Raw genomic sequence first — 25,008 nt, 5'->3', positions numbered from 1 at the left:
ATTTTTCGTACGCGAAGTGAATGAGCGAGCGACGAAGTCGCGAGAGGTCTTCGTTCCACGCGTATCTAGACGAAGGACTTTTCGAAAGTCTAGCGACTTCGTCGTCGCTCGCTCATTTACTTGGCGTACGCTAAAACATTTTCTCCTGGGATTATCGTGAGGTCGACTTGTGGCAAGTCTACAGTTTCCCCTCTCCTCAAAAACAAATGCTTTGATTTCTATGTATAATGTTCCCAATAGACCGTATTCATAAATGGCGGTCACATTTATAATTCTTTTGTCCACGTGCAAATTAGCTTACCAAGCCTCATTTTAGAGCAAAAATTCTTTTCAATTCACTGTATGGTGTCGAGGCTTGGTAGGCTAATTTGCACTTCGACAAAAGAACTATAAATTGGCCGCCATTTATGAATAAGGTCTATTGGTGGTTTTCAAGTTACGCGTCATCGCCGCCATGTTGGTTGACGAAAACAAAAGATCTCTCATTAGCTCCTCTTGTTCGTTCACTAGCAACGGCAGCATTGTTATCTGTCTCTCTAGAGATTGGTTGCAAACCAATTATTAGTGCCCCAGCGCTAGAAGTCTTGACACTTAAATAAACAATAAAACTGAATTATATAACAATAAAACAATTTTGATAACAGATTTAAGGTGGGCAGACACGAGGGGTCATATTGTGGGGGAATGTTGCTGCGACAAAAAACTTGTGTAGTGCACACTGAGCGACATGTAGCAGGGACAAAATCACAACATGTGCACACATGCACATGAAAATGTTGCAGGTACATATCCCAGGGACATGAACCCGCAACATTTTCATGTATGTGCAAATGTTGTGACTTTACATGTCCCCGCTACACGACCCTAATGCATGTCGCCTCAGTGTGTACTACACACCTTTTTGTCGCTGCAACATGACCCCTCGTGTGTGCCCACCTTTAAAAAGATAGGGGAAGTAAAGATTCCCTAAGCAAGAAATAGCTCTGCTACCAGCTCAGACTGAATTTCGTGATCTCTCAAGATGTCGGCTATTTGTCACAGCAACATATAAGCCCGGTTGATAGATGTTTTTTCCCTCGACAAGGTAATTTATTTTTCTGGTATCTGAACCAATTACCTCTATTTTTCGTAGTCAGTCGCGCTCCAGTTTGTGCCAGGGACTGCAAGATCGTCTCGGCTCGTTTGTAAACTGGTTCAGTTTCCGAGGATGTCTTCCTCTTGGTCAAAGAGCCTGCCAAGAGAGATGGACAGACAACGAAGAATCAAGTGCTTGAAACTGCGAGCGATTTCCAATAGAGTCCAATAACACAAAAGACTAGAAAGTAACTAACACATGCAACCAGCGCTAGCGCGGGATCCGGAAAACGCGGAACAGTTGCTCACAATTGAGCAATTGAGTTTCTGACTGGCTAAAAATTCTCGCGAGAGTATTGAGGTTTATTGAAACGAAAATGTTATGAAATGCACACAGTGAAGCCTGCCTTCACGTGAATAGGAAGAAACGCTTTTAATTTTTTCCTAATTCGCTTTGCACGGCCTGGATTCAAGCAATCGCTGCTCCTCTGTCATATTTTTTCGCAAATGCGAAATAAATCCGTCAGCTACGCAAACGGTACTAAGGAACAACAAACGCGTCCATCGCTTAAGATAACAGCTAAAACAGGCCTGTAAAAATCAATTTACCAGGGAATCGAAATTCATTGGCCTTAAAAATTCGCGCACGAGTGGTTCAGTGGTTGAGCATCGGGCTGCCATGCGGGAGGTCGTGAGTTCGACTCCGGCCGGACCAACACTCCGGGTCTTTAAATAACTGAGGAGAAAGTGCTGACTTTGTAATTACACCAGCAAATGGTTAGACGTTCAAGTCTTCTCGGATAAGGACTATAAACCGTAGGCCCCGTTTCACAAAAATCTTCTTAAAGAACCCACACACTATTCGAGAAGAATAGGGGATGAAGTTCCCGGTGTTGTGGCTGTCCTCGATCTGTGAGTATATGGGTGGGTGGGTATAGCAGGTCCACATCAGTTAAAATAGCTGCCAAAACTTCAACCTGATCAAATAAATAATAATAATAATAATAATAATAATAATAATAATAATATAATAATAATAATAATAATAATAATAATAATAATAATAATAACAAACAAAAGCTCTCTCACCTTTTGTCTTTCTAGTTATTTCGTGATTTCGATGAGGTCTCCACTCTCGAGCATCAAAGGTGCCTCTTAATTCAACTTGCTTCTGTTTTCTCTGGGGTACTGACGGCGAGTGTTTCGTTGTGATCGGTGCTGCGTCCAACCTTTTAATCGAACTCCACTGACTACCAGAGACCAAAGACGAGGCTGACCCAAATTTCGATGAAAGAGGGGCATCCAAGAGTTCATTAGTTATGAATGTACTTCCAGTGGATGTTGATTCGTCATTTAAGAGTGACGTGACATCAGAGCCATCGCTGTCAACTGAAAGAGACAGAGGCGAGTGAACTCTGTCACGTGATTGAGAATACTCACTCCCTGTCATACTTTCTCTTCTGGGCGAAGAGCTATGCAGTGGTAGCTCAAAGAGGTCATCGGTGTCAACTAGTTCATGATTACTGAGTCTCGAATTCAGGTCTGTTGTCAACGAGGAATCCGATCCAGTGTCAGCTTTCATATCGGATTCGTCGCCAACATCAGGTATGGGAGGAGACCGCTCCTTTCTTTTTCGCAGCTGATGCCTTTCTTCTGCTTGTTCTTTGTTTCGCTTTTTAGTTTCTGTCGGGATGCGGCAAACTCCTCTTTTTGGGGACATATTATGAAAAGGTTGAACAGCCTGGCCCTTCTCCAGTTCTGGTTCATTTGGGTACGAAGGATCGTTTTCAGGAGGGCCTTTCTCTGGGGCCGGCGTCCCTTGTGCTGCTAACGTGGGACCCGGAGTCGTCATTGGTGTTGTTATTTGGGACACATGGGCTTGAAAGCTTGAGATTAAACTTCGTACTTCAAGTAGCAATGATTTGAGGTCCTCGGTTACTTCAGCGTTCTTTCTTGATAAGGTGTCAGGTTTCTGTATGTATTAAAAAAAGGGAATATATAAAAGGCACTTACGCATAATATAACATTTAGGGTGCGTTCGATTGACCCTATTCCGGAATAAGAATACGGGGAGTGATGATTTAAAACACTGTGTATGGCGTTTTGCAGCAACAAGAATAATAAAGCTATGTTTAAAATAGCATTTTAGCAGATGTTTGACAATATTAATGTGAATCCCCGCAAAAACGAAGGATTTCTAACTTCTATTCCATGTATTCCTATCCCGGAATACGGTCAATCAAACGCGTCCTTAATGTGGAGAACAAGTCTTAAATTGGTTTGAACATTTTAAACTGTCTTAAGGCAATTGCCCACTGTCTGGGAAATCCATATCACGTTTGAAGTTTGCTGTCGTATTAGTATAATAGCATTAGTTTCTATCGTTGTATTAACAAGGACCAAATAAACAAATCTTACACGAAAACAATCAGTCATCACAGCGACGGCAACGAGGAGGCGAAAACCTGTATAGTTTCAGGTTGGTTTTGCACGCCCAGGGCGCGTATTGTTAATGTTCATTCGTTTCATAGCCTTCCTCTATGAAACAGTTACAACCATAGTTTATTAAAGCTTTCAAATTACAGCTCAAGAGCTGAATAGGATGAAACTTTACAAAAGAATTCAAGTTAGAAAAACCACATGTACACTAAAATATGATCTATTTCCTATTACTGTAAAAGAAACTATTCTTTAAGCTATTGGTTTTACAATTAGGCATATGAAAATTTCGAGAGCTTTTAAGATTGACTCTACATTTGTTTAATTCCGGTAAAAGGTTGTGTAGCTCATGGTGCGGATTGTTGCTAATTTCCTTGAACATTCTAACAGTTCGAGCTTGTCTCCGATCGAAGAGTTTCTGAAATGACCAAACCTGAAGTCTTGTAGAGGATGTGAACACAAGACGGTAATTTTTTAAATCCTCAATTTGATCCGCCTCAAATTGGAAACGACTATTGCTCTAAGATACCGGTACTGAAAGTGTGAACTTGTATGCTGGAATGACGTCATCGTGGCCGTCGTCATATGTGTGGGAGGTCTCTTACCTCTCGAGATTGCGAAGTTACTGCTTGCGGTTCAGTATCCAGCGCTACCAATTCTGATTGCTGTAGCTGGGCTGGAGCAAGTAGAGTTGGGAGTTGTTTTGGAGCCATCACAGCACTTCTGTAATTCGCCTGGGTGGTCAGCGGTGGCCATCTACAAACGAAACGCAAAACATGTTACAAATTCTTGTCGAATTATTTTCTGAACCAATGATTGGCTCAATTCGTTGAGACATAAATCCGGTGTAGCCTGCGAGCAGGCTCTCCGAGGGACTGGGGTTGGGGGTAGAATGCCGCAGGCTAAATCCAAATCGGGCCGACAAAAAAATTCTGTTGCAGTGCAACAGATTTTTTATGTCGACCCGATTTTTTCCAAAGCCGCCGCCAAAAATTGGGCCGACAAGTCGCACCGTGTAAACCGGCCTTAAGACGAAATATGGACCAAAATTCGTCTTCGATCGATTCGTCAGTCAGCACGTCTCCAAAGCGTGCTAACAGACGAATCAGCAGAAGACGAATTTTAATCCTTAATTCGTCTAAACGCTAGAACTATTTTTAGACGGATAATTCGTCTTAGACGTCTGAGTTATTCGTCTCCACTATAAATGCGGCCAATAAAAATTAATGATAAAGGGCGGGATACCGGTTCAAATGTGTTGCAAGGAGGTTTGAGATCAACTGCAGTAAGACATAGTTACCTAAACCCAGTGTTCATTTTGGTTAAAAACTCGATCAGTGATGCAGCTTCTGCTCTAAGAGGGAAAGCCTTTGACGTCCGTTCCAACTCCTAGAAAAAACGAAAGCTATGAAATTTATCTCGTGTAGATATCACGTCACCGACAACAGTGACGAAGCTCCATGCTTGCAGCTAGTGAATATTGAGTCAGAGAGATTGACACCGTATTAAAGTAACGGTTAGGTGGTGTTTAGATATCACCGGGGAACTTTCGTGCCGGTGAGAGTTCACCCTGGTTCCCTCTCGTGGCTGTCTTCGTTTACATACCACCAGAAAATGTCATACCGGCGCCAGTTAACCATGTTTGTTGCAGGAGAGAGAATTTCATTCCGGTTAAAAATTCCGCAACAGTACCATGTAAACGAAGAACTGCCATTCATTTCGGCATGAACTTGACCTCTCGGTGGACTGGAACGGGTTACCGCATGCGTCAAGTTCGTTTTCGATTAAAGCATGAATTTAATCAAAGTTAAAAATGCCTTCGTAAAAACACGGTATTAAATAAAGTAGGCGGGTGTTATGTAAACACGATACGAAATCAAGTAGTCATCCCAGTATGGAACTCGCGCTGGGGCGAGTTTTCTCATATAAACAGGTCTTTACATGGAGTAAGAGTACGTTTGCATTGGTAACCCACCTTTATTTCTAAAGAGTGCTTCAGCTTCAATCTCGCCATTTCCTGTTCCATCTTTTCAATAACACCTTGGGAATCTGCATGTTTTAAAGCCGCCTGCAATGATAGAAGCCAGTTAATAAGCCATTCGTAAATCATTAATCCAGTTTGAAGTTTCGCAAACACATGCTTGCAACGGGTTAAAAAGAAGCGTAACAATTTTCTTTCTTTCTTTTTTCATTTAAAGTCTTGTATTTTTAATATATGCTTGTTTTCATCTCAATGCGCCCGTGTGTTTCTCTTCACTGAGACAAAGTTGGTGGCTGGTAGTATTAAGGACGTCTGAGGTAAGCTGTCGAAGGGATTAGCGAGTTTTAAATTGGAGTGCGTGTGAGTTTTCTGTCCAAGGCATGCACAAAAGGTTTGGACTAGGTTGTTTTTCTGAGTGCGCAGGCTCAGTCCCAAAACTTGTCCTTGTATTGGATCATGCGCATTCAACAGATCCGAGGCTCTTGTAAAGAGAATGGTATAAGTACTTAAATCCAAAGGTTTCTATCACTTGAAATAATGTAAATTAAATCATATACCTTTTCGAGAGCTTGTTCCATGTGGCTCAACTTCTTTTTGAGATCATCACACTGCTCTCGGGTCTTTCTGAACTCAAGTTCTAACTGTTCGCGATCCACCGTTAATTGATTCAGTTTTTCCGAAAGCTCGCTGCTTCTTCTTTCATAATAACGCGCATCCTAAGGAGACCATAAGTGAAGCAGAATGAGAGGATGAGAGGATGACACAAACTGGGCCAAGGTCAACTCCTATAATATTTACGGCAAGAAAAAGCTAATGGAGAAAAGAAAAGAAAAAAAGCTCGCCCCTAAAGTTACTGCAAGGCGGAATCGCCTGCCCTTCTCCCATCCCTTTCCACTCCAGATACCACGCAACACTTTGCAGCCTTTTATTTCATTGGACACGCCTTGACATCAACGAAAAAAAGATAGTCGCAATTTTGCAACAAGGTACGAAAATTTAGTCGAAAAATCGTCGCGCTGCGTTGTGTTCTCAGCGGTTTAGCAAAACAAAATATGAGCCCACAATACTTGTGTGTAAAGAAACCGCTGAAAATGGCGAATGATATCGAAGGAATGGAATTGTGCACGTAACATCGCAGCTAAATTACGCCAACTTGAAAGAAAATTCACGGCGAGAAACAAAATAATTTTGTCATTTCTTTATATATTTTAGCAAAAGAAGCAGCAAAGTGGCAACTGCTAACTATTTTGTTTCGAAAGTCGCAATTTCAAGCCCTGCAATGGACCGGTATACACCTAAATCCAAAATGGCCGACATTTTAGTATATTCTTTTGTTCGATTGCAAATTGGCCCTTTTGGCCTCGTTCAAGGTTAAATATTCTTTTGAATTTTCAATTTGAAAGCAAGGCCAAAACGGTCAATTTGCAAGGAAACAAAAGAATACTAAAACGGCGGCCATTTGGAATAAGGTGTATAGGACGTAGCTCTACAAATTTTAGGAGAAGGCGTATTTACTGTTTCCCTTGCATATTCTTGTGCCAAGTGTTTTCCCCACCAATCCCGAGTGCCGTTGTTATCACTGCTTCCTGACCATTTTATTCAGAAGAATTATTGACAGATTTCTAAACAAAGGTTACCAGGTTAAGCCACCCACCCCACCACCAAATTCTCACCTTGGAAGCTGTGTTAAGGCTCTCCGTCAACCAGTGGATTCTAAAAAAAGCAACGGGTCATGTAGTAAGAAAAACTACAGAAATAAAAGTGATGCAAAGAAGACGATAAATATTAAGCTCGGGAAACGAGTAATGCCTTCCAAGGATTCCAGAGCCACCCTTGGAAAAGTACATCTCAGTAGTAATTAGTCCAAAACACTCGTGGAATAGAGGAGAAAACCACTTTAAAGGAAGCTTACGCAACCACAAGGTAAACGATTAACCCAAACGAAACAACTGTGACAGAAAACGAAGGGCGCGCTCAATTTCGATAAAATTACGGTTTGAAATTTTAGGAATTTCTTGAGCCCAATGAAACGTTACATTCCAGTTGAAAACCCCAACACAAGCCAACGCGCTTTCTCATAGTTTTCTAGTAACTTGAGCTTGCCGTGAGCCGGAGACAACAGAGCAACAATTTGGTCGATTTAGTTGCATGGAACGCAACACTTCGGTCCAAAGTCGAATACCTTCGAAGGTGGCGCCAAACACTGCGGTCTGCGGACCGTTTCATTTGACTTCAGTTACAGTCGAAGTTTCCGAGATTTTGGCGCAATAGAATGCACCCGAAAGCTAATACTGCTGACTTCTACTTCAACGTTCAAGTTCTAAAAGGACGACACAAAATAATCAGATCAGCTTTTTTTTGAGAACATCTACGCGGCGCTATATCTCTCTTTCGAACCCATTTGATTCTTATGTACTATAAACTGTCGGCTCAGTTGGTTGAGAATGGGCTGCTGTGTGGGAAGACGCGGGATCAAAATTCCAGCCGGACCTACACTCAGGATCTTCAAGTTACTGGAGAGAAAGTGCTGCTTTTGTAATGACATCTGACTGCAAATGGTTAGACTCTCCAGTTTTCTGGGATAACAAAGATAAACCGTATGCCCCACCTCACAACCCTAAAATTAGGTACTCTAAATCAGAGGTTTAATAAAGATATGACGATGACTACTTGAGAATACCAACTTTTCAATTCAATAATGAACTTTATTACATGACTAGCTCCGTGAGCGGGCAATATGAGCCAAATCCAGCGCTGTGATTGGTTACCCGAGTGGAAAAGATGGAGCTCTACTGCCCGCCCGGGATTTCTCGCTTGGTCCCGCAAGATCAATTTTTTTTTGGGTGTTTTATCCCATATAATAAATCTTTTATTGACCAAGCTTGTTCGGTCAAGGTGGCTGGATATTGGCCTCGTTCTTTTTCTTTTTTGCGTGTTTATGGACCTCAACTTCGTTTCGGTCCAAAAAAAAGCACTTGGCCAATATCCAGTCATCTTGACCTCAGGCTTGGTCAATAACCCATATTTATTTAAGCGTCAACCGTATTTAGCGCTGGGCTACCAATTGAGGACACTGTACAGAAATCAAATCATATCAGATCAATGCATCGAATCGTAGGTTGGTTTTCGAGGAGAAGGAAGGGGAGGAGAAAACCGGAGCAACCGGAGAAAAACCCCTCGGACAAGAGTAAGGAACCAATAAATTCAACCCACACGTGACGCGAAGGATGGGAATCGAACCTGGGACGAATTAAGAAGAAGGCGAGTTCTCTGGGGATGCAAGGATGCAGGGATGGCGCAGTGGTGAGAGCACTCGCCTCCCACCAATGTGGCCCGGGTTCGATTCCCATATCCGGCGTCATATGTGAGTTTGTTGGTTCTCTACTCTGCACCAAGAGGTTTTCAGTGTCCGGGTAATCCGGTTTTCCCCTCTCCTCGAAAACCAACATTTGATTTGATTTGCGTTAACTTGTTAGTTTCAATTTACAGTGTCCCCGATTAGTGCCCTACGGCGCTAGAAGATTAGACACTTAAATAAAGTTCCTTTCCTTTCCTTGCCTTTCACCACTGCACCATCTCTGCTCCATGCACTCCATGAGATAATAAACACACAACTGGCACACAACTGTACTTAATTAGATACTGTACTTAATTAGATAAGAGATAAGTCTCAAAAATATTCTCGAAATCGTTGACCAAGAGGACAAAGTTCTCCCTCCGCGTTTGTCTCATCATTTTCCACTTCATAGCAAAACTGAAACTAACTTGTTCTGAAGAGCATCCAGTTCACCGCGCTTGGCTGTGACCTCCTGCTGCATTGATTCTGCAACTCGAACCGCTACAAATAAACCGTAAAGAAAATAGCAAATGAATAACGGATTAAGATCGAATAAACAGATCTGGACTCATTCTAATCTTTCCGTACATCTGTAAAACGATCATGAATCTTGAAAGTCGCGTCAACAAACGCTCAGGAATAGTATCTCCCGAAAAATTATCTGCACTCACCCGGATTGAAGTCACAAACCACTTTGCATCGCTGTTTTTATACAGCCATCCCAAAGCAAAGCAGTTTATGACGTCCACCGAGTACGGAAGCAATTCCCTCTCTTGCTCGGGTCAATTGCGGATGGTATATCTGAGACACTGAGTAAAAAAACCCTATAAAGCAAGACGAGTGTATAGAATTATCCTCAAAAATAAAAAAAATCGTTAAAGTAACCGGTACTTTAAAGATCGCACCTGATAGAAAATACAATGAAAATTCAAGTTGTACCACAGGAATACTACTAATGTAGTTGGTGGGCAGAAAAAGACAGTCGTCCAAAACGGCGCCCATAAGCAATTTCCTGCGCTGCTACGAAAGAAGTAGGAATCCAGGAAAATGGTTGCAGACCGGTTGAGACTAGCGGCATAACATTGTAGAGACCGGGGCACTAGTATTATGAATTATTAATCTAAGACACTTACTGCGAACATGCATCACACAAGTAAACTACCTTTGCCACTCATAACTCCCTTTGTCTTCAACAGCTTTCGGGTCAAAGCCAAATCCTGTTCGGAACCTTAAAAGGCAAACACGCAACCAGATTGAATGGCACCATGCAGGGTATCCGCTCGCAGCCAGATGGAATTGACTGAGAGTCCATTTTGATGAGGGAGGAAACCGGAGTACCCGGAGAAAAACCCTCAGAGTCAGATTGAGATTAAATGAAACTGAGCCCACAAACGACCTCGGGGCCGAGGATTGAACCCAGAGATGGAAGGTACGGTCAGCTTGACAACAATTTTCTCGCACAGATGGGTTACCACATTTTCTTACCCATGGTGCTCCGCACGCGCGCAACTCCGCTATTACCAAACGAAACGCTCTAAACATCAGCTCGGAAAATCTCTCTTGTGTGGGTGGTTAATTTACATTTATCAACTCCAACATGTATCATATAACCATAGTTTCACACTAATGAAATGCTTAACAGTATCAGGCTGAAAAGAAATGGCAAAAATAAAAAATCCAGCTACATTTCCTGGTCAAAGGGTATCATTCAGGAAAACCCTTGTCTTTTATGACTGGTATAGAACAGATACAACAGAAATCAATAAATTTAAAAGAAAATAAGAAAATAAGAAAACAAGAAAGAAGTAACTGTTGCAGATCGGAAAATAGATTCTGAGAGCCGCATGGAAAAGACGAAAGAGACAAGTGATCGTCGCATTTACCTGGACATTGTAGAGGGGCTATGTCATGTTATTTTACGTTGTTTAGGGGAAATCTTTGCTAATAAGAGTTTAAAACTCGCAAATGGTAATGTGGAATTCCTTTAGTGATAAAATTATCGCACATTACAAACACGATGACTCTGGGCAAGAACGACCTTGCGATTTGCCACAGACTTGAAAAAGGTTGGGGTGGCTTTTTTTAAGATTAACCAAATGCAATCAGTTTCAATCTTGTCCACCTGTGTCTATCCATGCTTCTCTTTCCTTTTGCTGCATTTCTTTTATGTTGTGTGGTTAATGTAATGTTTCATTCTACTTTTTGGGCATTTTGACTGTCACGAAATCACATCATTTTGCGTGACATTGCTCCTTTAAGCAATTGTCTCTTAGAAACACCTGAAAATTCTCCCGAGCTTCAAATTAATATACACTCATTTTTATACATCGAATTGAAAAGAGCTGGAAGTGGAAATGAGGAGAGGACAGTTACAAAAAGGGACAGGAGAGCGAGTAAGGAGTGGAAAGGAAAGAAAAATGTATTAAGATATAGACCTTATTCATAAATGGCGGTCAATTTATAATTCTTTTGTCGAAGTGAAAATTAGCCAACCAAGCCTCGATACAATACAATGAATTGAAAAGAATTCTTGCTCTAAAATGAGGCATGGTAGGCTAATTTGCACGTGGACAAAAGAATTATAAATGTGACCGCCATTTATGAATAAGGTCTATAGTCGACTGACGAATGGGGTGGTAAGAGGTGAACACAAGAGAACAGGTGAGGTGAGAGAGAAAACCGACCAAACGGATTTAGCGATTGAGTTCATATTTTGATCACATCCGTTGAATTAAACTGTGTTTGAGTCATAAACCTGGCAAAACGTTGGCTTCAAGATGGCCACATGAGAATTTGTGCAGGGTGCGAGAAAGGTATATACATATATATGGTGACAAACAGTGTGTTCCACTTATGTCCAGAAATGTACGTAATCAATCTCGTCTCCAGTGTCCGCTATTCTTTTGGTCAGCACCAAGAACACGGACTCCTGCCTTGGAAGTGGCCAGAGTCCGTTTTCTTGGCGCCGACCAAAAGAAAAGCGGACTCTGGGGACGAGATGGGCAAGTAATTAGATGCACGCCCGATTTGCATATCCAACAAGAAGTGCCCTTTTACGTCTAAGCATTTGTTACACATTTCCAACAACAAGGATAAAGTCTAAGCGTTACTTTTTGGTGAAGGGAAATGCAGCTGTTTAACTTTACTTGAAGACCGAACTCTAGGGGGCACTTGTGACTTTGAATGTCTGTATTCTCAGACGCAAGTGATGTTGAAGTTGGAAAGACGTGACAGGGGACATGCCTGAAATTATATAACTATACAAGTGTTTGAACAGGTTACGTTCCCATTTCTAAGGGGGGTATTTACATGAGACCGGGACGAACTCAGACCGGCGTGAGTTCGTATCGGCCTTCAAATTTCTTCTTATGTTTTTACATGAGACCGGCGTGGCAATGAGCTCAGACCGGTCTGACTTCGGGAGAAATTCTCGAACCGGGTCTGAGTTCGTACCATTCTCATGTAAATGACAACAAATCTCAGACGGGGTCGAGAAGTTTCAAGCCTGTAGGCTTTTGGGTCATATCATATCACTTCGTCCCGAAACCAGGCACCAAGCATTTTGTCCCGGTTTCATGCAAACGGCTGCAAAATTTCATAACTGTAAAAGTTCATACCGGTCTGAGTTCGTCCCTGTCTCATGTAAATACCCCCTAAGAACGAAAGAGTCCGATAAACCAAAGGAGAACTGTGAAGAAGTCGTGGATACATTGCTTACAAAATGGGAGTTCTGTTCTGTCACGATCACTTGCATTCCTGTTAGGAAATAATGACTGAACTCGTGTTTGACTTTTTCTAGAAAGATTGCGTTATCATTGGCAGGATACACCAGGTCAATTGCAAATATCTGAAGGGTCCTCAACTATGTAAACAGCTACGAATTCCTCAGTTTGCAATAAGTAAAAAGGATTGTTTCCAAAACTCTTCCAACCTTTCAAGAAATCTGGAATGGATCATGAAACATAACAGTATTTAGTTGCATTTTAGAGATGGAAAAGAACCAGGTAAAAATAATCGCCAACCGTTGTTAACGGCTCCTTTAAACTTTTAAAGAGGTTGTTAAATCAAACCCCTCAAATATTGGCATCAAAGTACCGGACATGGAATGGAAAACCACTGGACGAAACGTTCGGCCTCAGGCCTCAAACGAAAACCCTAAAGTTTATGGCCAGTTACAAGTTCTTATTCTAACCCCCAATAGACAGAGAGTGGGACGTATTCTTCTTTCCAGTGACGTATGTTGAGAACGGAGAGAACAAAACCCTTTTAATGCCGGAATTATTATCACAGTGAACCCAGTAAATATTTGCCTGTATCATACCTTTCAGACGAGACAGCAATTTAGTGATTTCTTTTTCTCGTTCTCCGTCCTTGCCTTCAACAAGTGAACTTAGTGAACTGTTTTCATCCTTCAACTTTGATACTTCAAGCTGCCGTAACTTCAACTCGGCCATGATATTACTCCTGTCTTCCATAAGAGCATCTAATTCTTCCTGCTTGATTTTCAAACTGTTTGTCACCGAATATGTTTCCTCTTCTAGTTCTTTGACTCGTTTGTCCTTGGACTTCAACTTCTTGGCTAAAATCTCTCGGTGGCTCTTCATCTCTTCAACTTCCACGATTCTTTCCTCTAGGGTGCGGATCAGCTGTTGTCTTTCACGCTGAAGCGAATCTCCTGTTTGACTATTTCTTTCTATTATCTCTGCGAGATTAGTTCCTTGGGCTTTAAAACTAGTCAAAACACTTTCCCTCTCGGCAAGTTGTGTTTGAAGTTTTTGAACCAATATTTGAGCTTCCTCCAAACTCTTACTTTTCAGGTCTACTGAATTAGAAAGCTCTGCAATTTGCTTTTCCAAGTTCGAAACCTCACTTTGCCACCGCTCTTGTTCTCCATGTAAGGTTATTTTTTCCTCTCTTATAAGATTCATTTCCTTAGTTCTCAGTTCCAAATCACCTCTCAGCTTTCCAATTTCATCTATCCGTTTGGACAATTCGATTTCCTTCGAGAGTAAATCCTCCTTCAGTGTAGCAACACTTTGATTTGATTTCGTTAGCTGGTCAAGAAGGCCATCTAGTCTCGCATTGGATTTCTCTCTTTCTTCATTTACAGCTTTCTCAACTTCACTTTCTCGAAGTCTTGTAGTCTCTTCACGAATTTCCCTTATGAGCTTTTCTCTTTCGGCTATATTTTCGCGTAAAGTGTGCACTTCTTCGTTGTATTTTTCCCTAAGATTTGTCAGTTCCTTGGATAGATCCTCTTTCTTTTCCTCGGCCTCTTGACTTAGTTTTTCTGTATTGTGCACTTTTTCATTCAGTGTCAACACAGTCGCTTGTTCTTGAGAAAGTCGAGAGTACAATGATTCTTGCTTGTCTTTTGCATTTTGAAGATCCGCTTTTAAATCTCGAACTAAACATTCTAGTTCTCTGCACTGGACAAAGACAAAACCAAGAACCAGTTTCAACGCTTCCACGTAACGCTCTTATTACATGAAGAAAGATGGGAACTACAACGCTGTATCATGTATTAGTAATATTGTGGTACCAAATGAAACACGGATTTTTGCTGCACAAGATGTAGTCATTATGCCTGTGACGTAATATGTCACCATGGCAACGGGAAAGCCCTGTTAAAACACCCTTTTTTTGTCTTAAGTTGCATATATCTCAAAACCGAACTCGGTGACCCCCTTATTTTATTGCTAAAAAGTAACTAGATGGGCAAGATAAAACTTTCTGCAAAGTTTTAAAAAAAAATCTAAATAGCGGATTAAGAGCCACCTTAAAATGATCTCAGAATTAAGAGAAGAAGACGCAATTTACATCGAGCGGTTGTTTTTTATATAAAGCATCTGAAAACAATTTCGCAACTGTATTCGTTTTGAGTCAGGGTTTAGTTCGCAAGTGAAACCAGAAACCCTGTTCCGTCTTCCTGCCACTCCTTTCTGACTGATTCTATTATTTTTGCTTACTTTTTATCATTAAATAAATACCTACAACGTATTTCTTATCCTTTAAGACCTTATGTAATCGTGTAACTTCACTAGACTAAATCCTCCGTGGAGAGCAACACTAGTTGTGATTTACACGTACACTTTTTCCTGCGCTCAACGCAAGAGTCAGCCATGTGCATTTCGTTCTGATTGGTTCATTTGATTATCTGCCTCTGTTATGATTGGCTACGGAAAGACATTACAATGGTTTCAGGTTTACGTTACCCAATAAGAAACCACAGGTTAAGTTTATAAGCAAACCTTAGGGAAAAAATTCGAGGATTGCAATTCTTTGCTACGCACCTTCGCGTCTGACGAAACTTTCGTTTCGTAGCTCGTTTTTCGTGCCTTTTCAAGCTCTATCTCCAGGCATTTTGTGCTACCTTCCATTGCTGACACAACAGTTTGGTGTTCTTCCCTGAAGAAAGGAAACCGTATTTCAATATTTTATTCACTTGAACAATTAAAGGAACAAACGCCAAAGAACAGGGTATTTCACATAATGGTGCTCTTTTCTACAAAAAGACCGTCTCTGTCATTTGAGAGCGGCAGCTCTTCCTGGTTGAAAGTGTTCGTAAATTTAACTTTTGGAGTTCCTGTTTTCAGTTATGAGATAGTGAGAGCAGGTTAGTTTTTTCATCAATAAAATTTGTCTTCTAGAATGTACTTCATTAAAAAAGCAAGAGTGCTCTGCAAGTAGAGAGACTGCAATTAAATCAAGTGAAATTAGAGCAGGTGAATTCAAACGTTGGCTTTTGGTGAGCGGTGAAAACTAGTCTCCTTCGCAGCCGTTATTAGGGTCGTCACGGAGAGGAGCGTTGCGCGTCGACTCTAATACCGGCTGCGAAAGAGACTATGGGTGTGTTTTCAGGACAATCACTATCTAGCCTAAGAAGACTTGAACCAGTTTCAATGCTTCCAAGTGACGCGCTTATTAGAAGGAACGCCACCACAACGTTGTATCATTCATACATTGCCAATATTGTGGTACCAAATGAAACACGAATTATTGCTCAGTCATTATTGTTAGGTAATATGTCACCGTGGCAACGGGCAAGCCCTGTAAAAACACCCTTTATTTTGTCTGAAGTTGCTTATATCTCAAAAACGAACTCGTTGACCCCCATTTTTTTTTCTGAAAAGTAATAAGAAGGGCTGGTAAGATGAAACTTCCTGCAATCCTAGTGGATTCAGAGCCACCTTAATTTTGTGATTTTTTTAAGGTAGCTCTGAATCCTCTGGGCAGAATTTTTTCAAACTTTGCCGAAAGTTTCATCGTGGCCTTCAAATCACGTTTCAGCAATAAAAAAGGGGGGTCACCGAGTTCGTTTTTGAGATATGAGCAACTAAACCAAAATATAGGGTGTTTTTGCTGGGCTTTCCCGTTGCTAAGGTAACTTATTACATCACAATAATAATCACATCTTGTTTGAAAACTCGCTTAAGTTACCTGGTTTGGTGGTTTAAATTTAATGAGAATGCTATTGAAATTTGACGACTCGCTTAACTGTAAGCGAGTTGAGAAAGGAACTGTTTTCAAGGACGTTTCGGTTGTCACTCGCTAAGCGACCTGAAAAACCGCTCGTGAAAACACACCCTTTGAAAACCGAAGAGTAGAAAAGCGACAAATTTACATGTAACTCACCTTGGCTGAAGGTGAATGCTCTCACTATTGAGCCAAGCGTTCTCTCTGAATTTCGCAGAAATACGGAACACGTTTTGAAAGAATACTCTCAACTTTGATAAACTAGGCCGAACACGTTTAAAAAATAGAACGGGCTTTGACGTATGATTTAAGAACTTGTTACTTCAATTTTGCAGTTTCTTGCTGTAAATTTTCCAGTTCTTTTCTGACAAGTGCTGCTCGATTTGCAGTTAGTTGCAACGCTTGATCGTGTTCATCCTCCAGCTTGGAAATTCTGTAGAGCACATTGAAATAAAGAAATAAATAAATAATAAAAACGATGATTATGATAATAATAATAATAATAATAATAATGATGATAATGATGATGATGATGATGATGATGATGATGATGATGATGATAATAATAAAAGGGAATACAACTACTGGCTGACTAAGAGTTTTGATCGCTGCAAAACTCAGAAGTAATCGGAAAAAAAAATTCCGACTGCAGGAGGAGTTCAAGGTTTGAACCTCAGATTGCTCCTGAGGAGGTTGGACAGCAGCGCGCAAAGGGTGACGAGGGAAATTCTTTTAGCGTTCATTTTTCCTCAGACGTCGACAGGCGCGGATCTCAAGTGCTAGCATGGACGCCATCGAGAGACAGGACGCGCAGTCAAGCTTGTTTTCTAGCTTAGGTAGCTTTCACTTGCATTCCTGTAAACTACAGTGTATACCTGGTTTTATTTTCACTTTGTAGTTCCTCGAGTCTAGTTTCTGACAACTCTTTGCTTCTCTTGAACTCCGCCTCCACCTGCATGGTCAAGGTATAGAGATTTAACATGTTTCTTGAATAATAAAATATGTCCACTTCTGGGGATAAAGGAAAGTCATAAGGGTGATCCACATGGAGGAATCTGTCTCTTTGTTTACACTATTTAGAGCACTCGGATAGTCATTGAGCAACTGCTTCTGTTTCAGTGGTTTACTAGGGTTCCCTCGAGTCACTCCCTATCATCTCATATATCCAATACGCACTCATGGAATAATTGTTTCTTATTAGAGCGAGTTTCAATCGAGTGTCGTAAAACCAAAACCAATCAAACAGGACGGAGACAATCCGCTAAACCATTCAAAACTCGAAGTAATTACATGTAGCCGACGCAGGGCGCGGGAAAATGTGCACGCACGAGCCACGATTCGTTTTGGATTCACTCTGATTGGTTGAAAAAGTGGCGCAAGAACTTTGAACCAATCACTGTGTGAAGTAATCATAAACTAAAGCAATTCGCTAATTACTTTCGACACATTTGAAAATCGCTCTATTATTATTATTATTACTGTTGGTGTTGTTGATTATTATTATCATTAAAAGGCTTTATTTCACTTTGGTTTAATAATAATAATAATAATAATAATAATAATAATAATAATAATAATAATAATAATACTAAATGTTTATTTAACCCTCTCGAAGAGCAAACTCTGAATGAATTAATTTCTTTTACCCGTTCCAGGGAAGATTTCAACGTCTTCTTGTCCTTGTCATCATCAAAGAGACTTTTTTGTATGAGCTCGACCAGAGCATCTCCAATCTGTCCCACAGAAGCCGTGTTCTCCAGTGCACTGGAAACTAGACCGGATCTGAATCGTTTTTTGTCCTCCTCCGATGCTATTCTTCTGATTTTATCAAGAAAAGATTTGTGAGCTGCTAGATTTTCTTCGAGTTGTCTAACACTGGCTTGCATGGAGTTCAAACTCTGAAAAACAAGCGCAAAATAATAGTAAGAGATACTGTATGACGCTCATTTTGCTCGCCTTGCAAAAAACCGACATAAAGAATCTGCGTAGTTGTTGAAAACTACAGGTGTAAGCTCAAATGGAATTTTTTCCTGTGAACATCACCAGTGAAAACAGGAAGCAATTCTGCTTCATAAGTTAAAGGTCTTGCCAGGGCTGGCGCAGTGGTGAGAGCAAACGCCTTCCACCAAAGTAACCCGCAATTGATTACCAGATTGGACGCCAATTGTGGGTTCAGTTTTGTTGGTTATCTACTCTGCTCCGAGAGGTTTTTTCCCCGGGTACTCCGGTTTTCCCCTCTCCACAAAAACCAACATTTTGATTTGATTTCAGCTAATTTGTAGACTTCCCAATTAGCAGAGCACTCGTACTCAGCTAAATAACCTTTAGACTTAAATAAAGTGATTATTAATATAATTTTCTTATTATTAATACATGTACATAATTTTAACTCGACTGTACTTTGCAAAGCATATAACAAGTTTCAAACTTAATCGCAAGTACTGATCAGGGTTTTCAAATCACTAATAAAGTGAAAGCCATCTCTTTGGGCACCCATTTCCAATAGCGCTGTGTTAAAAGGCTGGGCAGCCAATTTAATAGATCTTGCAAGCAAGGTGTGATTACAGAATAGGTACCAGACTACTTCGAAGTAGAACAAGTACCTTGCCACCACAGTCAGAAATTATGGATCACACAGTCGGTAGTCACTCAGTGGATGGATAGAGTTGTGCGGCATCACTTCGGGCGACTTGACATCCTTCATTAATGTTCTTTATTTCAATAAAACTAGCACCATAATACGAACATTACTGGATTCCCAACAAGAGTGTCAATTTTTGACACCAAAATAAATAATTTATTATTGACAGTTTGACTGGTTACATGCAAGTTTGTCTCATCTTGCCGGTTACATGTACAAATACCTCATCCTTTGAATCTATGATTTGTTGTTGCTTCCTTAGTCCAGCCTCAAGTTGTTGGATCAATTTCAACTGTCCCGAAGCTTCACTTTCTCTAAAAACCAAACAGGGAAACTCAGAAGTGATTTTACATTTGCTGCACTGAAATCTCCCTTCTACAGTAAGTAATGACTTAGGACTTGAATTGGCTTGTCGGTGCAATTTAACAAAAAAACTGTTAGTAACTAGGGTATCCACAACCTGCTCAGTAACTCGCACCTGGACAGCTGCCCCCTCCCCTCCCTTAAGAGTTGTCTCGAAAACTCAAGCCCAAAAACCTTAGAACCTGTTGTTGTCTTGAAACCTCTATCGGCCATGCATGAAGGAAAGTCACCCAAACGAATACCCTACATGTACAGGAAGTATTTCAGGACTCCTTTCCCTTCTAAGAGTGGGAACACTACTTGTCTTACAGATTTAACTCTGTGTAACGCCAGACATTTTACTGTCTTGTTAATGGGGGCCAGTACAGGGGTGAGAAACAACATGGTTTATATACCGCACATATATTTATCACACAGTCTCATAGTGGTTTACAATTATTTTTTTCCTAAGGTGAGATCGGACGCCAGCTTGTAAAGGCACCTCTGGCAGCAGCTAATTCAGCCCACATTTGATCCCACCATTTGTGGGTGTCATTACAAAGGCAGCACTGTCTCCTCATTTTTGCGTTACTTAATAACCCATTGACTCACAGGGCTTCCCCACTGACGAGTAAAATCGCCTGGTGTTAGACAGAGTAAAATACTAAGTCTGGCCGGTTTAGGCAGGTTTGGACATCAAAGGGTTAATTGGACAGTTTTTCAGTGAGTGATTAAAGTAACAACATTATTTGGCCACACAACCAAAGGAAACCCTGACGTACCTGTACATGTATGATACTTGTTAACACTGAGGATCTGAATATTATTTCCAGTTTATCAATAATCTGCACCTTTTTTACATATTAATAACCTTATTTGACCACACAATCAAAAGACATCATTGTGGACATATGATATCGGTTAACCGTTGTGAACAATTCCTGCATAACTACATTGGGTAATCTGCACTTCAAGTGATAATTATCATCACTTCAAAGTCCTTTAGGAAGCAAAAAAAGTTCTTCCAAAGAAATAGACCTGCAATATAACTGATCAATACTGAGTCTTTTTCATTATTTTGATATCCATGGAATTAATTAAAAATTAATATGCCAAGCAACTGCTCACTGCTCAACAGTCATGTACTGTACCTGAGTGCAAGCACATGGTCTCTCCCTGCAATGGACTCCTTGAGTCGCTTCTCCAAGTCATTGACAATGTCCCTGTAATAAGCATCTTGCTTTGCACAAAGCTCTGTTGTCTGTTGAAAAAAAATTGGGCATTTTGATCACATAACCAAAGGATAGACCCTACGGTCAAAGTGCGGATTAATCTACTCATGCATTATAGGCTATCATTATTTTTTAATCAATAATTATTACATTATTTATCTCTGGCATTGCCAACACAATGAAAGGAGAGGGTGCAGTTGAGGTTCACACTGCAAAAGGGGGGGGGGGGGGGGATTCAATCAGACATTGCTTGCAGTCACACTTGAGAGAGACACAATGTACAATAAATAATTGTAAAATTACACTAGTGTTGACACTACTCTAGTGTCAACTCTCAACCGCAGCCTTTCAGCAGATCAACGCTGCATCCCCCCTTTAAACCATGACGATGACGGCCTTTTTATACCTGATGCTAATTTGTTACTTTTCTATTCCCATAATACAATATGTTTTGGGGTTCTTTGCATAAAAACAATACAAGTCATTTACCCTGGGGATTGTATCACGTTTCAGTGAACTGGACATCATTGCTTTAAATAAAATAATGCAAATAACCCCCCAAAATGAACTGTATTACAGGATTTGTGAAAATAGCAAACAGACCATTTCCGTCAGAGTTGCTGTTTGCTTCTGGTTCAAAATGAGTCTCGATGCTAAGCCATTTAAGTGATAATGAGTGTGATTTGCATGAAAATACACCACTCATTTCCATTTGAATGGTTGTGCACCAGGACTGGCTTTGAACCCAAGGCAAACAGCAACTCAGAAATGGGCTACTACTATCAATGGGCACATCACTTTTTTTTGAGCAAAGATGTAAAGGACTTGGATCATCCCTGATGAAGGCACTGGACAAGAATGTCAAAATGTTGCATCTTTAAATAATTTTAAAGATATAATTTTCTAAAACAAAGTTCATTATTCTCTCAACCAAAGTAGCATCAACTAACAATTTAAAACTATTCCATAAATGAGGGACCTAGGGTTTGATTACTGTTAATGCCAAAAATAACGACAAAAGGTGAATACTTGTCAATTTGACATTTTTGATCTCAGCTCTCCATATTACCATCTTCAACTTTCTTTTTAAATCATCCATCTGTGCATTCGTCTCCCTAAGGCCAATACTTTGAAATCCAGGGATCGAGTACCCACTTGTACTGGTACCCAGAGCTCCAGCTCTTGAAGCTGGTGCACCAGTGGAGGTGGAGCTGAAAAATAACAAGAACGTATGAATTACGGTACTAATTGAATTCATATTTCATTATTACTAATTAAAGACAAACACTGTTAGTAACTTACTGGTACAACAAATGAGGCGGTATCCTGTTCAAAGAGATACTGTATTTCTGTATTTAAGGGCCATGCGAAATTTGGTTTTAATCAGGTGCAGGGATGTTGAAGTGGTGAGAGCACTCATCTCCCACCAACGTGGCCTGGGTTCAATTCCCAGACTTGGCGTCATATGTGGGTTGAGTTTGTTGATTCTGTACTCTGCAAAGGAGGTTTTACTCCTAGTACTCTGGTTTTCACCTCTCCTTAAAAACCAACAACCGATTTGAGTTGAATAATTTGTTGATTTCAGTTTACAGTGTCGCCAATTAGAGCATCTGCGCTAGAACACTTGACACTTTCCAAATAAAGTTCATTTCCTTTGAGGCTACACTGTAATTTCCACAACCAGACATTGTTACATGTATCTTGGACACCAAAGATGACCATAAATATTATTGGAAATTGATTGTCTTCTCCATTTTTTATTACGTACATCTACTCTCAGTGCCTTGTGAAGTTACATTCATTTGCAAATCACAAAATCCTTCTAAAACTTTGTCCCACAAAATCTCCATTATTAATTTTTGCAAAACACTAGCCTAAGAGTTCTCATTACAACTGTCATTTGTACATCGATCACAACAACAAAACTCAGTCTGGATTCAAGCTCATTAATGTGAGTGCCACTGTGGGAAGAAAAAGAGGATTTAAATTAAGGCAGAGTTTGGAAAATTCTCTTTTGGTTGTAAAGATATGCTTGTACACAATTTATCACTGTGTACACCATGAACAAAGAAATTGTTATATAGATTAAAGAACTATTTGTACAGTAAGTCAGAATTCATACAATGTAAGAATTGACCAACAATTAAATAAATTAATTGCTTAAAGGTGGCTCCCTAGAGTATTTGCAATACCCTCACTACGGGGAACGAGTCACAAAAGAAAAAGCTAGTTAATTTCCCTTAAAGTTTCCCTGTAGAGACTTACCATTATGGTTACCGATATACTTGTAATATGGCTCATTTCTTGGGTATCAAGTTTTGAATTATGGTTGTTGCCATGGTAACATCACATCTAATAACAGGCAGATATACATGTAAATCTTATTTTTAGCCTAATACAGGGTTGTCATTAGTAGCCAGTAGCCGCCTGATTTCCGCCATCTGTCAGACCACTTTTTGCCAGCTACTTTTGCCCAGAATGCAGGAAATTGACTTTGTGAGCTTTGTGCTCATTAGAATCTGACTAGCCACCTACTTGTACTCACTCATCCATCTACGGTACTTAAAATCCTAATGGCAACCCTGCTAATAGGTTAAATTCCTTAATGCCTATACTTTCCTTCAGTGAATTTCTTTCTTTGCCACATTATGGAACTTATATTGACTGACATATTGAAGTGGTAAAAAGTCAAGGTTGTTGAGACAGTTTAAATGCCAATATTCTGTAATTTCTCATTTTTCTATATATATATATATATATATATAATATATATATATATATATATATATATATATATTGATTAGCTCTGACAACTTTTAATAACAAATATTTAAGGGTATTGGATAGGGACTGTACATGTAAATGTTGTACGTGGTTTGAACTGAGCCAATTTTCCAAAAAAACTTAGCGAAGAAAATGCACGAAAATTTAACAATTAATTTTACAGATTAATTTTGGTCAAGCTGACGTCACAAAAATCACAAAAACACACACGGTTCAGGTTTTGCACGCCATACTAATGCTCAGTTTGCGCGCCATCCTAAAACTCTTGGGAGCCTCCTATTTAAGGAGAAAAAAAAGACAACAAAAGGAAAGATCTGCTCATAATTAAATGACATTTTTGCCAGTTTTAACAGCTACATGTAATATTGTAGTTCAAACTGTATTTTCATAAACCGTCTACTTGAGGATTTACTTGATGATTATTGCTCCCTTATTTTAACTAAATTATGTTGTGAAAAATAATTTGTTACAACAGATAGTGTTACAAAATAATCTACAACAGTCTGTACTTACGAATGAGTTCTTGAAAATGTAGATTGTGGAGGGATACCATTCTTTTGTAAAATACCAGAAAACATGTCCATCTCCTTGTGCTACAAGGAAAAAAAAGCTGAGACTCATCATAATAATTATATTGGAGCTCCGCGCGTGGAGCACCATAATTAAGGACGGTGCCTCCTAATTCAGAGGTATTTTTGCGCGGTTTACTGAATATGTGGGAAAAGCAGATCTCAACAAGTGTTATTGAAATCCAAAAACAAATTGGGGGTAAGCACGCATTTTTCGAAGATAATTAATCAACAACATTTGTAAAAAGCTTTAAATTTTAATTAAAATACAAAGCAATGTATGGCGTTCTTTTCCAAATTGAAGCTTAATTATCTCTGAAAAATGCGTGGTTACCCCCAATTTTCTTTTTGGATACCAAGAGCACTTGCTAAGTTCTGTTTTCTCCGCATAGTTTTGAACTGTGCAAAAATATCCCTGTATAAATTAGAAACGCCGATTTGGAAATCCAAGTACCTCGAGATGTGCAGAACGTACATTGTATGCGCAATAAAAATAGTAGGTACCGTCCTTAAGAAAATATGGTAACCCATCAATGCGAGAAATTTTGGTTTTATAGCCATGACGTCATCAACCGTCCGTACGTAAGTCCATCCCTCCATGTATGCCAATGTGACCAGTATCTTGCTAGTTTACAGCATACATGTTTGATATTGGACATCCATGTTTTGATCAATTGACACCTGTCAAAACAAGGTATCCGCTGACCAGTATCACTTGAACATATTGCGGATTCAAGGTTAGAGCTCACCGAGGTCAGCTGTTTTTTGGAAGTTGACCGCTGACCAGGTACTGGTTTTTCGATTGAATTGCAGGCTCAACTCAGGTTAACTTACCTAAAAATAAATGGGGCTTCACTTTTCACACGTTTTTTGAGGCTTAATTGACGCGGCTACACAGCCATACTACATGTACATCAGAGTGAACGATTTTCGTGTTCAGGTGGAAAACGGTTTGGAAAATGTTTTCTTTCTGCATTTTTCACTGGTTTCAATCCAGTTTGACATATCATGATAGCTGACATGTGGTCCACACTGGCGGCTTCGCAGTTATTTAAGTCAAGCATCGGAGGGATATATATACATGTAGTTATGTATTAAAAGCTGTGTTTATTTTTAATTTGCTTACAGCTGCT

General features: G+C 40.0%; 1 protein-coding gene across 2 annotated transcripts in view; it reads right to left on the bottom strand.

The window, feature by feature from the left end:
- LOC138016561 (coiled-coil domain-containing protein 158-like) overlaps positions 1 to 23,898 on the bottom strand; it is a 25,302-nt gene extending 1,404 nt beyond the window's left edge. The window contains exons 1-19 of one of the 2 annotated variants that reach the window (XM_068863734.1): positions 23,820 to 23,851; positions 22,788 to 22,874; positions 21,592 to 21,733; positions 20,442 to 20,551; positions 19,172 to 19,262; positions 17,954 to 18,205; positions 17,183 to 17,259; positions 16,630 to 16,740; positions 15,125 to 15,239; positions 13,153 to 14,260; positions 9,994 to 10,059; positions 9,260 to 9,332; positions 7,168 to 7,207; positions 6,052 to 6,210; positions 5,489 to 5,581; positions 4,814 to 4,902; positions 4,119 to 4,269; positions 2,164 to 3,046; positions 1,118 to 1,231 (exon numbers count right to left, since the gene is read on the bottom strand). In XM_068863734.1, coding sequence (XP_068719835.1) covers positions 1,118 to 1,231; positions 2,164 to 3,046; positions 4,119 to 4,269; positions 4,814 to 4,902; positions 5,489 to 5,581; positions 6,052 to 6,210; positions 7,168 to 7,207; positions 9,260 to 9,332; positions 9,994 to 10,059; positions 13,153 to 14,260; positions 15,125 to 15,239; positions 16,630 to 16,740; positions 17,183 to 17,259; positions 17,954 to 18,205; positions 19,172 to 19,262; positions 20,442 to 20,551; positions 21,592 to 21,621 — 3,562 coding nt within the window. In that variant the 5' untranslated portion in view covers positions 21,622 to 21,733; positions 22,788 to 22,874; positions 23,820 to 23,851. Of the gene's footprint in view, positions 1 to 1,117; positions 1,232 to 2,163; positions 3,047 to 4,118; positions 4,270 to 4,813; positions 4,903 to 5,488; positions 5,582 to 6,051; positions 6,211 to 7,167; positions 7,208 to 9,259; positions 9,333 to 9,993; positions 10,060 to 13,152; positions 14,261 to 15,124; positions 15,240 to 16,629; positions 16,741 to 17,182; positions 17,260 to 17,953; positions 18,206 to 19,171; positions 19,263 to 20,441; positions 20,552 to 21,591; positions 21,734 to 22,787; positions 22,875 to 23,819 lie in introns of both variants that reach the window. The other variant, XM_068863733.1, reaches the window with a different exon arrangement.
- Between the last annotated feature and the right edge of the window lie 1,110 nt (positions 23,899 to 25,008).

The sequence above is a fragment of the Montipora capricornis genome, chromosome 9, assembly GCF_036669925.1.
Source record: "Montipora capricornis isolate CH-2021 chromosome 9, ASM3666992v2, whole genome shotgun sequence".
NCBI classification, from domain to species: Eukaryota; Metazoa; Cnidaria; class Anthozoa; order Scleractinia; family Acroporidae; genus Montipora; species Montipora capricornis.
This window is presented reverse-complemented; position numbering and strand designations above follow the sequence as displayed.